The 14,675-nt window shown below is 43.2% G+C and overlaps 1 protein-coding gene across 3 annotated transcripts in view; it reads left to right on the plus strand.

Moving 5' to 3' along the window:
• Nucleotides 1–14,675, plus strand: part of KIF13B (kinesin family member 13B) — a 124,381-nt gene that overhangs the window by 97,224 nt on the left and 12,482 nt on the right. For 2 of the 3 annotated variants that reach the window (XM_059843117.1, XM_059843118.1), the window contains exons 34-38: nt 561–638; nt 1,132–1,185; nt 2,008–2,028; nt 8,432–8,549; nt 9,062–9,195. In XM_059843117.1, coding sequence (XP_059699100.1) covers nt 561–638; nt 1,132–1,185; nt 2,008–2,028; nt 8,432–8,549; nt 9,062–9,195 — 405 coding nt within the window. The remainder of the gene's footprint in view (nt 1–560; nt 639–1,131; nt 1,186–2,007; nt 2,029–8,431; nt 8,550–9,061; nt 9,196–14,675) is intronic. The other variant, XM_059843119.1, reaches the window with a different exon arrangement.

Here is a 14,675-nt window from a genome sequence, read left to right on the forward strand (position 1 = left end):
TACTCTGAATTCACCAAAGCCATCCTGCCAATAAAAAAAGACATTGACTGGGTTAATTTTAAGTACCATAACTTGATCTGTTTACCAGGAAAAATACAAGAGAGAAAAACATTTGTTGAAGATTGTTCTCCTGGATATAAATTATGCAAGCACAAAGAGAAAAGTTATGCAAAACAAGCTGGAGCTTGTGCCTGCCCACTATAAATTCACAGGGAAGTGTGATGCACTTTAAATATTGAAAGCAAGTTCCCTGTCATTTATAATTAGTTTAAAGGATTAAAATAGGAGCTCAGCTAGGAAAGAGAGTCTAAGTCTTTGCATCTCTGTCATCTCCTAGAATCAAGACTGCAAAATCCTGCACGTGCCAATCAGCAAAATACCAGATGTTAAAATTTATCCATTGATAATTTTAACCCTGTAAACTTTACAGACAGCAGCCTGTGCCACAAGGCAGCTCAGAAACATTTTACTTGTGTAGGCAAAAGTGTCCTGGGATGATCAGAGCTTTAATTCTTGCCAAATACACTTATTTTCTTCGTTTTGCTCTCTCTGACTGCCAGGAAGTTGCTGTAAAGGAGCAGCTGATGGGAAAAGGAAAACTCTACCGCAGGAGCCTGAGCTCCCCCAACGTGAATCGGGTGAGTTCTCCCTGCTGGCATCTCCAGCAGCTCCCCTCTTCACTCTCAGGTCCTGGAGTCATGGAATAGAGCAATGAATTTCCTTCTTTTTGACCCCTCTGTGCTGTTTCTTTTTCCCCTGAACAATGGAGATTTTTCATTTCCTTTCCAAGTTAGAGGGCTTTTTTTTTTTTTCTCTTTTTCTTTGGAAGATTTGGAAACAAGTTAGAAGTATAAGCTGAACTTAAGCTTTGTACCAGTGTTGTGCATAAAAATGAGACTTCTTCTACCCAAAATTTGGAAAGAAATCATTTGATAGAGCTGGTAATCAAGCTAATGACAAATTCTGGCTCCTCCCAGGTCAAGAATTAAATTTTCACCTTTAATTTCTTGGATTTTGTTTCTGCTTTAACCACAAAACTGTTTCTTTTCAGCCTTACTAGTCAAGAGGCATAGTTCTGAATTTTTTGAAGTCCTTGCTAAGAAATAATTCTGCTTCTTTTAACTCTTGCAGCTTTCTGCAAGCCGCCAGGATTTAGCCCCCCCTTATAACCTGAGCAGTAACAGGGTGAGTATCTGCAGATCTCCTGGGAAAACTGTGCAAAAAAGGAAATTACCAGAGATTAGGAGCATCAGTGGGAAATATCTCTGAGAAATGGGCCACCCCCATGTGCTCCTGGATCCTTGGGACAGGAATAGGTTTGGATGTGCTGCTCTGGGCCTCTCTGGGGAAGTTCCCTGCCCTTGTCCCAGCCCCTGTGGGATGCTCAGGAGTACTGTCCAGCTTTAGAGCTCTGCCAGAGCTTTCACCTGGGTGGAGGGAAAAATTCTGGGAGAAAGGAAGAGTTTGGGGTCCATATGTCAGTTCAGGTCCACCTCTAGACAGAATAAAGGCTGTGAAGGAAGTCCCTGATCTCCCAGTGGTCCTGATCTTGTGGTGGGTGATAATCCAGCCCATTTCATTCCCTAAAAACACCATTATAGACCCAAAGCATTCCTTTAAAAGGTGAAAAATTAAATTTAAGCTTATTTTCCAAATCCTAGATCAGCTGAAGGATCTCCTCCTGATAGATATTCTGCCCAGCAAGCGTGGAGTCATTTTGAGGGGGAGAATCTGGTGGTGACAAGGCATTTTAATGCATAATGCAGTTGCACAGAATAATAGAATTTTGATGTAGTGCTCCAGCATTGGTTGCTAAATCTGCTACATCTGATCCATGGAGAGAATGCTAAAATATGTGCAGGTGACAAAGTGTTTGTAGCAACTTCTGCTCGTGGGGTGTTTCAATACTGTAAGGTTTTTCAAGCAAAAATTAAAGATTAGGATTCTTAATGGTTTCTGTTTTTCTCCTCCCTTCCCCTCAATGATTTCTCTCATTGCATGTTTCAGAGTCCAAAGGTCCCAGCAGAGGTAATGCATTAGGTCCACCTAATGAGTGGGATAATAATTTTATCTCACTATAAAGTTGATTTTGCTCACTCACACGCTTTTATTTCCTGCTTTGAAGATGCTGCTGGTGGTGCCTCATTTGCATAGCACAGAGCAAACGAGTTTTTCCATTGAAATGCTGTCATTAATGCAGTGTGAACTGGTACAAAGCAGAGAACTTTTCTCCTTGGGTGCATCTGATGGGTTCTTACAGAGCTGGAGCTGTTCAGTGCCATCTCTCACAGATTTTTGGACGGGGTGAAGTCGTTTCAGAAATAACTTCCTTTCAGCTGAAAAAAACAGACATGAAAGCAAGGAAATATCTAAATATCTGCCAGTGAATATTAGCCTGGAGATGAGATAAACATTGAGACTCCCTCTCAAATCTTGCTCAGGCTTTATGGCTTTTATCGTTCAGTGTGAGCAACTCTTGATTTCTGTGAACAAATGACTTTAAAATAATAACTGGGCCAATGGAAAACGTGCTTTTCCTTAGTTTTTTGTTTGTGCTCTCAGAGGAACGACCCCTTTTCCCAAGCTCTGGTTAACTGGAATTGTTGGCAGTGGTTTGCATGAGGTCTTGCAGCTCTTGGCCATGGCTGTCGTTGGTGCCAGAGACTCTGTGCTGCAGGAATGTGGAGCTGAGGTGGTGGAGCTGCTCCCCTTGCTTGCAGTGAGCTTCAATCCAAGGCACTTGTTCCTCAGGACATGGAGATGGGACCTCCCCAGCTGGGAATTCCTGGTTTCCAAGGGATCTCTGGTTCCAAGCCACGTTGGACAGGGCTTGGCACAGCCTGGCTTAGTGGAAGTGTCCCTGCCCAGGGCAGGGAGCTGGAATTAGGTGATCTTTAAACCCTCCCCACCCAAACTAGTCTGCCATGCAATGATCCAGTTTCAATAAGAAGGTGAGCAAAAGCTTTTGTGATCCCAGTGAAATATTTAACAAATCCTTAAATGTCCCTGTAGCACCCAGACACCACAGAGCTCACTGGTGAGATCAGTCCTGCCCAGTTTAGCATAAAGGACCTGAGGGGAGCTTGACAGGCAGAGTTTTGGTTAAGCTGGATGTCTTTGCCCCTTGGTGAGAAATCTGGTGGCAGAGAAGTCTTGTCCAGCAGTCATGGATTGTTATTTTATTGCCATTTTATTAGGATTTGGGATTTGTTCATTATAATAAGCCAATCCCACATAAGTGATTTAATGTATCACAGGAAAGAGCAGTCACAGGACACTAGCAACACCTGAACTGGGTGCAGAATATGCATGGAAGCCCTTTGCACATTCCAGGATATCCCTTTCTTTAACTTTTACTCCATTTCTTTATTTCTCTCTCTAATTGTTGTTCCTTGCATCCCTGCTGCCTTTACCATGGATTTTTAGCTTTGTGGAAAGGGCTCCTGAGTCTCATTCCTCTATGTCAAGCACCATCCATGCTGGTAAAATTTGGGATTTGCTCCATTCTCCATCACTCAGAAGAGCCAGGGCTCATTCCCCTGTTAAAAAAAAGAAAGTATTAAACAAGAATATTATATGAGATGAAATAAGAATTAAAGTTGCTGTCAATGCAGCTACAGCAGGCAGCTCAGGAATTGGAAGAATTAAGCCATGGATTCATCTTGCAGACTTTGACAATAAAAACATGGATGGGTGGTCACATCCTCCTGAAGAGCTGGAAAAGTTCTTCTCCAGGACTGCAGCAGAGGTGTGGGATTGGCACATTTTGGGAAAAAAACACCTTAAAGAGTATCCCAGTGTGCTGGGAGCACAGAGAGATTCCAGGGAGCAGGATGGCTCACACTGAGCTCTGCATTCCTGGCAATTTTGAATTTCTGAATTTGCTTCAGAAGAGTTTTATGGATTTTCATATTGCCAGCAGGACTGCACATGGCCTCACCTCTAGTTCTGTCTGCTTGCTTAAATGAGAGAAAGGCAGTTTTTACTCCTGTTATCACTGCAGATGTGGTTAGGGGAGACTGAGATGAGTTTGACTTCTCCTTATACATCAAGTGATGCAGGAGTATTGTCTTAGTTTTGATATCAAATACAGGAGGTGAATTTTCATGTTCAAGGGGGCTTTTGTTGGAAATTTGTTTTAATTTAGTTCCATTTAATTCAGAATTTAAAAATTGAGTTGACTAAACTGGATGAATCAGAGGTACAATGAGTGGGAGGCTCCTCTGAGGTGTTTTGCAGATCAGACTAAATCACATATTGATGAAAAGTATCATGAGCTGCTCTTAAAACACCTCTGACAAGAACCATTTTGTCTTGGACAGTTGTCCTTCCTTTCCCAAAGGCCCAGTATTTGTTGCTCAAAATCCAGGTGAGACAAGATGGTGCCATTCAACCTTCAGGTTTTTCTGGGAACCAGAGGTTTTTTTCCAGCAAATTGATGCCATGTAGATTGAACTTGAATAATCCTGCTGTTCATGAGAACAAGTGCCTTTTGTCCCAGCTGTGTGTCCCAGCTGTTTGCTTGTGTTCCAGTGCTCCATGGTCACCTTTTCCTAAGCCTTTTCTGAACTGCTGAAATAATAAAACACAAGAATTATTCATTTCTCTTACCCAGTGGCTGCATTTTAATGGTCTGTCAACTTCAAGGAAAGATTTGTCAGGTAAAGCCTCAGATGACTTAGGTAGTGATCATCCCTACCTGCCCTAAAGGTTTTGTGCATGAAATAAATCCCCTGGGGTTTTCTGTGGAGGATGTGTGAAAGAAGGGAAGGCTGAGGAGAAGAAGGAGAAGGTTTTATAAAAATAAACCACTTTATAAACAGCTCTGTATTAAAACACATCAAGGGATGTGCATTCTACTACTCTACTTGGATTTGTTAAATTAAATCACTTGACCTCTGTTTGGTCACTTGGCAGAGAGCAAATATATTCATGAAATGATGGCTCCTCTGGGCAAATGATTTATAAGCTTCCTCTCTTTCTCTCACCACCCTTCTTGAGAGAGAAAAGATTCACAGCACTTAAAAAATAATAAGAAGAATAAACTTAAAACTTGTAGTGGTGCATGCACAAAGCAACACAGGAGAGTGCTGGATGACATCCAGATGGGAAACCTGGGAACTTCATCGAGTTAATGTAGTTAATAATTATTTTTACTTCTATTTTAGTGAGATTGACATGGGTTAGCTTTCAATCCAGCTTAGTAAAATCATTCATGAATTACCTTTTCCCTCTGCAGAGTAGTTGGCACTTCCAGAATTTTCTTTTCCAGATATTTCTCCACCTGTTGCCCTGACTAACCTAATTTTGAGGGTTTGTTGTCATCTCAGAGTTGAGGGTCCCAAATCTGACCTTCAGGCTAAAACTCTGATCTCTGCACTCTCTCCAAAGCAAATGCAATTCAAAAACCCAACATGCCTTAAGTAAACAACCACACAAATCCTTTTCTCATTCCTGTTCTCACGACCTTCATTTTATTTCTCCAGGCAAAGTACTTAAAATTACTTAGAAAATGTGGTCATCTGTAGTACCAAGGCTGAAGCAAAATTTCTAAAAGATCCTACCAAAAAAAGCCTTTTCCTACAGAAAAAGTCATGAAATGCTGCCATTCTTTCTGTGCAGGATGAACATTCTGAAGGGGTTCTGCTGGTTCTTACCTACTCTGTTTTGTCAGCGTTCCCCAAACAGGGCTAGAAAGTCAAGATATTGCTTGAAACCATTTTACTCCTGGAACAGTCAGTGAAGGGCACTTCTGACTCAACAGATCATGACTCAGACAATTATTTAGTTGCTCTTTACCTGCACTGAGTGCCTGTTCTAGTAAGCTACAATACTCTGGAGGATCTGTAATATTCTTTCTGTTTCTGTGGCCTCCAGAAGCACTCGGGCTTGGCTCAAGATGTGGCACCTTGATCAGTTTGTCTTTAGGTGGATCACTATCCCAAGATCCAAAAGGATCTCTAAACAAGTTTTATTTTCTCCAAAAAGGCAGTTTTCAGATGCTTTTCACTCTTCCATAGCTCTTTTTCCTAATCCACTGCCAGCATCAAGCAGGCTGATGGCAGACTAGGCCAGGAGGCCACAAAACCATTATTTCAAGATTATTTTGAGCCTTGTGCTATTTGGTTTGAGTCTTTTAATTTTTATTAATCTCTGCACATGATAAGGCAACCTGAGAGAAATCTGCGCTAATAGGAACACGAAAGAAAAAATAAATAAATTAAAAATTAGAATTTGTAGATGAGGAATAGGAAAGAAGCATTTTGTGGAATTTTCCAGCCTCAGACATGACTCTGGGATGTGTGTAAGACACAAATGACTTGCAGGTCAAAGATGATGCTGGAATTGGGGGCTTTAGGCATGGGCAGAGCAGGAAACTTCCAAGAAGGGTTTAAACCCCCAAGTCCTCAAAACCATCAGATTAACAAACCCCTGCTGCTCCAATCCTGGCCTCCATCAGCTTCACTTCCAGGGTGATGCCTCAGTGGCCTCAGGCACCCATCAGTTATCCCAAATTTGTCTTCCCAGCTGCAGCACTGGCTGTACCTGGAGCAGGAGGGCTGAGGACAGGTCCTGCTCTGCCCAGGTGAGGTTACTTGCCATTCAGAGCAGGAGCAGCTTCCCTGGGACTGACTTATAGATCCAAATGGAAATGATTCTTGCCCTGGGCTGCTCACTGTGACCTTCCACCCAGTGGAGAAATCTATTCCTCCTATCCTGGCTTATTTATTATTTGTGAAACATTCATGACTTCAAGTTCCAGTTAAGATTAGTTTGGCTGGCTGTCATTATTTTTATGTTCAAGGTCAGATTAATTCCTTGCATCCAACAGTGGGGAGCTACTTGAAAAAGCACATTTTTCCTCTCTTCCTCCAGGAAAAAATACACTAAACTTATGGTCTGGCATGCAGCAGGTCCTTCCATCCCTTGTAACTCCTGCACCTTTTTACTGTGAAAGTATTTCTCTTCCAGTTCTGTCTTTCAAAACACAAGCCAAATTCAGCTGTAAAGTAAAATCCAGATTTTGCACCAACCATAGCACAACTCTTCACCAAAAAAATAAATGGGATTAGACTTCAGTTTTTATCAGGGATTAGACTTCAGGGTTTTTTTGGCTGCACCATCCTGTCCTTGCAACCCCTGGTTGTGGAAAGGTGAAGCTTTGCAAGCTCGTCCTGAGAACGTTTTGCCACAAGACCCTGAGACTTCTGGGAGAGTCTGAGCCTGGACTTCTTTGACCCATAGGCTCATAAATGGGTATTGAGTTGCCTTCAGGTCTCCTATAAATGAGGAAAAAGAGAAGGAGCTGCTTTGGCAGTTTGATTTTGCACGTGTGCCTCCCTCAGACATTTTCAGGACAACCCCATGGAATTTGGGTTTCCCTTCCAGCTCTGCACACTCAGTTTGGTGAAGCAAAACCAAGCCCTGTCCTTCATCCACATGAGACTTCCAGCAGAGCCACACCCTGGCCAGTCACTTGGAGTAATCATTGCAGACAAATTTCTAAATGATTTTGCCTAGCAAGATGAGAGAATTAATAAAAAAAATGGATTTGGACAGACAGGTCCTTGACACTCACGTGCTGCTGTGAGACAGTGGCCTGGGGTTTCTCTCTGTTGGCCAAGAGGCTTTGTCACTGAGCCAGTTTCTGGCTGTGAGTTTGAGAGGAAAGTTCCAAAACCACAGTGGAGCTTTGCAAAAGCAAGAGAAATCACTCCTGGTGTGCAGAGTGGTGTGTGGGATCCATGGGAAAACCCAACCAGAGAACCCTGGGAAGCAAAGGAGCTGCTCCTTTCTCTGTCACTGTGTCTTCCTCATCTGCATCAGGCTCTTGTAGGGCTGAAAATAATCTTGTTTGATCTTCAGAATCCTAACCTGTCCTAATCTTTGTCCTGCTATCCACAGCTTGGATATTCCAGCTTTCTCTTTCCTAGAAAACTTTGCAGTGCCACAGTTGATCCCTCTTGATCTGTTTAACTCCTCCTTTCTCTGACTCCAGGCACAAACATCCAGCCTTTAGGTCTTGTATTTCTTGTCTTGTTTCAAGCTCTGTCCTCACCCTTTTTCCTGGCACTGCTTCCACTACTCTTGAGTAGTTACACAAAACTATTCAGGAATATTCAGGAATTAAAATATTCAGGAATTTTGGGCAGACAGCACCGTATCATTTTCACCTGGTTGTAACATACTCAGCTTCCAGAGCACAGCACCACAAGTGAGTGAAATATTCCAGCTGTGAGGTCTAGAAATAGACTTTTTCTGTGCCTTTCTGCTGAGGGCTGGGTCTGCCAACTAAAACACCTCTGGGGAAGGGTCTTTCCTCAGCTCTTCACTCTGAGCTTGGCAGAGGGGCTGTGCAGGCTGTGTCAGGATTGCTGTGCTCCTGCTGTTGTGCTAACTTGGAAAAACACCTCTTTTTTTTCCCCTCTAGGGTCGATGGGAGAGTCAGCAAGATGTGTCCCAAGGTGCCACAAACTCCAGTAGAGGCATTAGTCCATCTCGTACCTCCCTGCCAGGCTCTGGGCAGCAGAACCATTCCCCTGATCCAGGTAAGGCTCTTCTTCAGCTCCCAAATTCCCCTGATCCAGGTAAGGCTCTTCTTCAGCTCCCAAATTCCCCTGATCCAGGTAAGGCTCTTCTTCAGCTCCCAAATTCCCCTGATCCAGGTAAGGCTCTTCTTCAGCTCCCAAATTCCCCTGACCCAGGTAAGGCTCCTCTTCAGCTCCCAAACTCCCCTGATTCAGGTAAGGCTCCTCTTCAGCTCCCAAAACTCCCCTGATCCAGGTAAGGCTCCTCTTCAGCTCCCAAAACTCCCCTGACCCAGGGAGGGCTCAGGGAACTTCCTAAATGTGGGATGAAGTCACTGCAGCTCCTGAGTGTCACTAAAAGTCAGAGAGAGCTTTCCTTTGGCTGATTCCTTGACCACAGAAGTCATCTTAGACTAAAAAGAAGTTTTTAAATTTTTTTTTATAGAGGTTTTTGGGTCAGCTTTGGGGTTTTTTTCCCCCCGTTCTCCAAAGAATAATTCTTTTAATGTATGAATATTTTGTTTTTCCTACAGGTATTGGTAGCCTGGCTGCTTCCTACCTGAATCCTGTCAAGTCCTTGGTGCCTCAGATGCCAAAGCTGCTGAAGTCCCTGTTCCCTGTTAGAGATGAGAAGAAGGGCAGGCACAGCTCTCCCCTGGCACAGCAGGTGAGGCATTAAATCACCCACAAAATCCAATATTGGTGAGTGCTGCTGGGCTAGCTGGCAGAGGGATGTTTTGTAAAAGTTGTTGCAGAGCAAACCAAGCTTTTAGGCACAGCAAAGCCTCGTGATCCATTTCCCCTCCATCCTGTCCAGGGCTGGTGGAGCTGCTGGAACTTACTGACCCACACTCAGCCCACTTGGCTGTTTCCAAGTGCCAGCTCCACTCCCAGGGTGATTGATGGGCTCCCATTCACAGCAACAATGGTAACATTTATGAAGGGCACTTAGTGTTGTTTGTGTATTGCCAGGAGGAAAATGCAATTCCATATTTAATTCCTTATTTCATATCCACACCCTCATCCCAGCTCGTGTCACCTTTTGCCATCTTGCCCTGTGCACTTGGGGCAGTTGCTTTTGTTCATTCTTAGCTCTTCCACATGTCAGGGAAGCATTTGATTTCCTTTTTTTCCTTTTGGATGTTGTGCTGCAAAGCTCCCACCTGCTGCAGATGTGGCTCCTGTGCTCTGAGCAGAAGTTGAGGCACGGTCAAGCTGACTGGAAAAACACTTCTCTCTTTTAAAAAAACCCAGATGAAAGAGAGAGTCCCATTATAAATCATGTCATCTCCTTTATTTGTGAGGAATGTTTATTTATAAAGGAATATTTCCCTCTAGAGTAAATGTTGAAGCTTTAACAAACTGCTCTGAAGATTAATCTGGAGCCAGATCTTGTGTGAAAGTTTTTGGGATTCCATTCTGGCCATGCTGGCTCTGCTCTCACCCTCTCCCTTTGCCTGGAGTTCTGGAAGCTCCTCACTTTTTAACTCAGACTTTTCTTCACCTCTTGCCATGCAGGCAAACATTTTAAAGAATATCTCCCTCCAAACAAACCCAAAAATCCCTGAACAACTCTTTTTTTTTTTTTTTTGGTGGATGAATCCAGGTCTTTTGTTTGCTCCAACTAAACTTGCTGTTACAAGAACATCCCAGGAAGTTGTTTTGACATAATAGAAATAGAGTAAAATATTAAATAACTGGAGCAAAAATAAATCTACTAACACTTAAATATTTTTAAAAGAAATTTCTGGCACATGTAGCACAAATAAGAACGAGGCAGCTTTGAAATACTCTTACCTTGATTGGGGATTCATTTTACATTTTAATCTCACCTCTTGCTTGGTGCTGAGGCTGGAATTGTACAAACCCCCTCATCTATGAACTGCAGAGAATTAAAATGAAGGTGGTGACTTTCTTTAAAGGTATTTGGGTATGGAGAGATGCAAATAGGTGCTCTTACAATTGCAGTGAGAGCCTTTCACACCTTCTTGAATCCTCAGTGAATCAGTGAGAGCTGAGAGGAGAAATTTCCTGCCTCTAGTCTAACCACCTGTTCCCACTCCTTTCCTGTTCAAGATCAGTCATGGATGATTTGTCTAGAAATCAACTTTTAAGCTACAGAGACATCTCTTTAATGAGATTTTTAGTTTATGTTATGGATTACTATGGAAAGTCAACCAGGTCGTGATCTCAACAATTTTTAATAAGAGGGGAGATGCTATTAATGCTTTGTTTTTTAAAAGAACAAAGAGGAGTAGGTGATGCTTCAGTGCTGGCACTGGAGAGCAGCCCAGGGTTTCCATGACCAGTGGGTCTGTGTAATGGAATGAAATGTTAGAATTATTCTCTACTTTCAAGTTTTGCAATGGGACAAATCAGCTGCATTGCAAATGCACCTCCCTGGTTTGAGAGGTTTTACAAATTCCTTGAAGCTCTGTCCGTAGGGAAATGGGGCTTCTTCACTGCTGTCAGCATTCCCAGGGAATTGGGGAATTTCCTGAGGTGGGGAGATCCACAGGGACCATTGATCCAACCCCTGGCCCTGCACAGACACCCCAGCAATCCCATCCTGTCCCTGAAAGCACTGTCCAAACATTCCTGGAGCTCTGGCAGCTTTGGGAATGTCACCATTCCCTGGGGAGCCCTTCCTGTGTCCAAACACCATCTGGGGAGAAACTTTTTCCTAATCCCACCCTGAGGAAAGATGCACAAAAGAGAGGAAAAAAACCAGAAGGAATTGCCCCAGAATCAGCTCCAGCTTCTTCTGTGCAGCACAAAAATTGAGAGGTGCCTTTGCAGCGAGTCTGGATTGTGAGGAGCATCAATATCCCATCCCATAATCTCCAGTGCTGCTTCTTTCTGATGGCCTGAGGATGCAAATGTGGGCAGAGGAGTTGAGCTGGGGGTGGTGATGGATGGCTGAGGGACAAGGGGGGCTCAGGGGGTCACTCCAGGCAGGCAGCCAGGAGCTCCTGTGGAGCTGGAGAAACTGTGCCACGGAGGGGACTCCAAAATTTATCTCTGATAATTCTTCTGAAATCTTTCTGAGCCTCAGGGAATACAGGACAGCACCTCTAGGGGCTGTGGGAGAAGGAAATGTCAGTGCACAGTGGCAGGGAACATAAATGAACATGTGAGGTGGGAGAAAAACCTGTAAGGGAGAGGCAAAGCCTAAGGGACTTTTTTGGCTTTAATTGCAAAGGAATCTGACCCTTAACTGGGAACTGCTGGAATTTTGTTGCTGTAAACAATTTGGGAGAGCAAGGTTCAGGAATGGAAGTGACAAAGGAGGTGGAAGGATCTGAGTCATCCTTTCCTGGGCTGGGAGCTGAGATATGGGGAGGTTCAGGTTGGATTTTGGGAAAAGGTTCCTCCCCCAGAGGGTGTTTGGGCACTGGAGCAGCTCCCCAGGGAATGGTGACATTCCCAAGGCTGCCAGAGCTCCAGGAGGGTTTGGACAATGCTCTCAGGGGTGCACAGGGTGGGATTGTTGAGGGGTCTGGGCAGGGCCAGGGGTTGCACTGAGTGATCCTTGTGGGTCTCTGCCAGCTGAGGATATTCCATGATTCCATGAAAAGCAAATTCCAAAGGAGCAGGACTGAACCTTTTCCCAGGTTTGGAGCTGAAGTTAAGTTCACCATGACTGTTCCAAGTGGGTGTGGTAGCAAATCTCTGATCCTGTGCTGGTAAAAAAGGTGATCAATCCTGATCAGTAGTTACAAAAATTACACTTTAAAAATGATTTTAGCAGCTTTTTATTTCAGTCCTGCCCATTGCTTGCAGCAGCATCAACATTAAAGTGGCCAAACCCACACAAAATTCCCCTTGCAAAGTGATCTCCCCTTGTTTAGAGTGGTTGCTTGTGCTTCAAAAACACCAAAAAAAGGCAGAGACATCCCAGTCAAGGTGGTGGCAGTGAACAGAATTGCTGTCTTTGACCTTCTGCTGCAAGTTTAGTAACTAATCTGGAGAATAATGAACCGCAATTAATGAAATCTGCTCTCGTATTCAAGTGTGTTTCTCAGACAGCACATAAAATAATTGAAAGAACTTCCTGCTCTCTAATTAGTTAGATTGAATTAATTTGGCATAATAGGATTCTTTATGTAACTTGCAGAATGGCTTCCGATGAAGCTGTTTATGTACCTAAAAGATTGGGTTCTGATGAAGCTGTTTATATACTTTAAAGTTAGAAAATGCCTCTTTGCTCCTTTATCTGCTGCCTTTAAATTAATTGCTAGTAGTCTGTAAATAATAATAAAAAAACCCCAACAATTTAAAGCTTTCTCGATGGCTGGAATTGCTTTTTATTTTCCCAGCCTATTCTTGAGAAAGCTGAGAACCACAGAGTGCAAGATTTGGAGCCTTCTGACCCTCCCTGCTGATGGGGAGAAGCTTAAAATCCTTGTGTAAAATATTCAGGTGGGGGGAGAAGCAGAGTTTCATCTGTCTGTGCTTAATTATATTATGTAGGGATTGAAACTCCTCTTTTTTATTCACATGCTGAGGCTTCCCCAGTGTGCACCAAGCAGAATTCCTGTTCTTTTCCCTTTTGACCCCGTGGCTCTCCAGGAACTGCCTGTGTAATCACATTTCAGGGCATCACTGGGTGCTGACATTAAAAATGTACATGTTAAATTCCACTTTCTGGGGTTTTGGCATTGCTGTGGCAGAAGGGAATTCCTGTGGCCAATTTGGTGAGTGGATTTTGGTCACCTTCCTATCCAGGAATCTTTTTGGATGCTCAGATATCTTTTTGTTAGCACATGGCTTGAGAGAGAGATCTTGAGTCACAGATTTATTTAAAATAAAAGTAAAAAAAGAAAGGACAAACTCTTCAAATTTCCATATAATTCACTTTTATGGTGTAGCCACATGAAGAGGGCAGCTGTCACTTCTTTCCCTTTCACCTTCTGATGCAGACATGGAAATTAATCTTAAAAACTAATGAAATGCAGTTAATGAAAGGCTTTCTAAATAGACAAAACCCTTTTCTGGCAGTCCATTAAAAAATAACAGTTTCATGGATGGGCCTGGTGCACGGTATAATTGCTAGAACTGACATTCCTTAATCAAATGTAAATAATGTGGCCTCAGAGAACCTTCTTTAACATCTTGAAGGCTTTTTTTTCCTTCAGAGTTCCAAGTGAAAAATCATTTGGATGCTGCAGCCAGCAGAGCTGCACAGCAGAGCTCTGTGTGTCTCCTTGTGACTCACTTGTTGGTGTTTTGATTTCTTTCTGAGCTCAGTTTTCCCTGTCATCCTCAAATCCCAAATAGTTCTTGATGAGAATGAGTGTGGAAAACTGGCTTTGGAAGTTTCAAACCACTCGAATTTCTTTGTAAACAAACTTAAAAATGGGTATGAATTACTCTTTTAATCTGCCAGGAGCTAGAAAGGAAGGAATTGAGGAAATGGTGTGGTTAATTTTGTATAAATTGTACTAGAAATGGGGAATTCTGATGTCTTATTACAGGCTGAGACATTTCACATAGGGGCTGTGGAATAAGAGGGAGTTGTTTGGGTTAATATTTAAATACAGAGTGTGCTTAGAGAGGAAAATGAGCAAACACAAAAAAAAAACCCCAACAAATTAACTTGCACTGGATTTCAGATCTCCTTGTGGAAGGTGGGAGACTTTTTATTTGAGTGATTAATGACTTTGCAATCAATTTGAAAATCATTTTCAGGAGGAATATTGTTGGGGCGGGGGGGGTACCTTTTAAAAATGGAATCTTTACTTTTGGGCTGTGTCCTAGGGAATTTGGAATTCTCCCTGCATTCCCCTGCACACCTTGTGGAAGTATTTTATCCTGAGTGCTCCAAACTGATTTGAATCTCTCTTTAATGAATTTACATCTCTGTTCTGCTGCAGAGGTTCCCAGTAGCTGCTGTTCAACAGTGATGGGACCATAACACTGTCACTGGGAGGGGTCCTTGGGCTCAGCCCCTCCTGTCTGGGGATGGGAAAGCCAAAAGAAGAGTGGAAGTTCAGGATGAAATCCCTTTAGGATTGTATCAGCCTTGGCTGAGCCATTCCTGGCATTCACAGGGCAGTTCTTGGCTGCTCTGGCCTGATTTGTTCTCTCAAATGCCACTGAACTTTGTGCATGTTGGGTGTTAATGCTGAGGGATTTTCATCCAAG

The sequence above is a fragment of the Haemorhous mexicanus genome, chromosome 3 (assembly GCF_027477595.1).
Source record: "Haemorhous mexicanus isolate bHaeMex1 chromosome 3, bHaeMex1.pri, whole genome shotgun sequence".
Classification (NCBI taxonomy): domain Eukaryota; kingdom Metazoa; phylum Chordata; class Aves; order Passeriformes; family Fringillidae; genus Haemorhous; species Haemorhous mexicanus.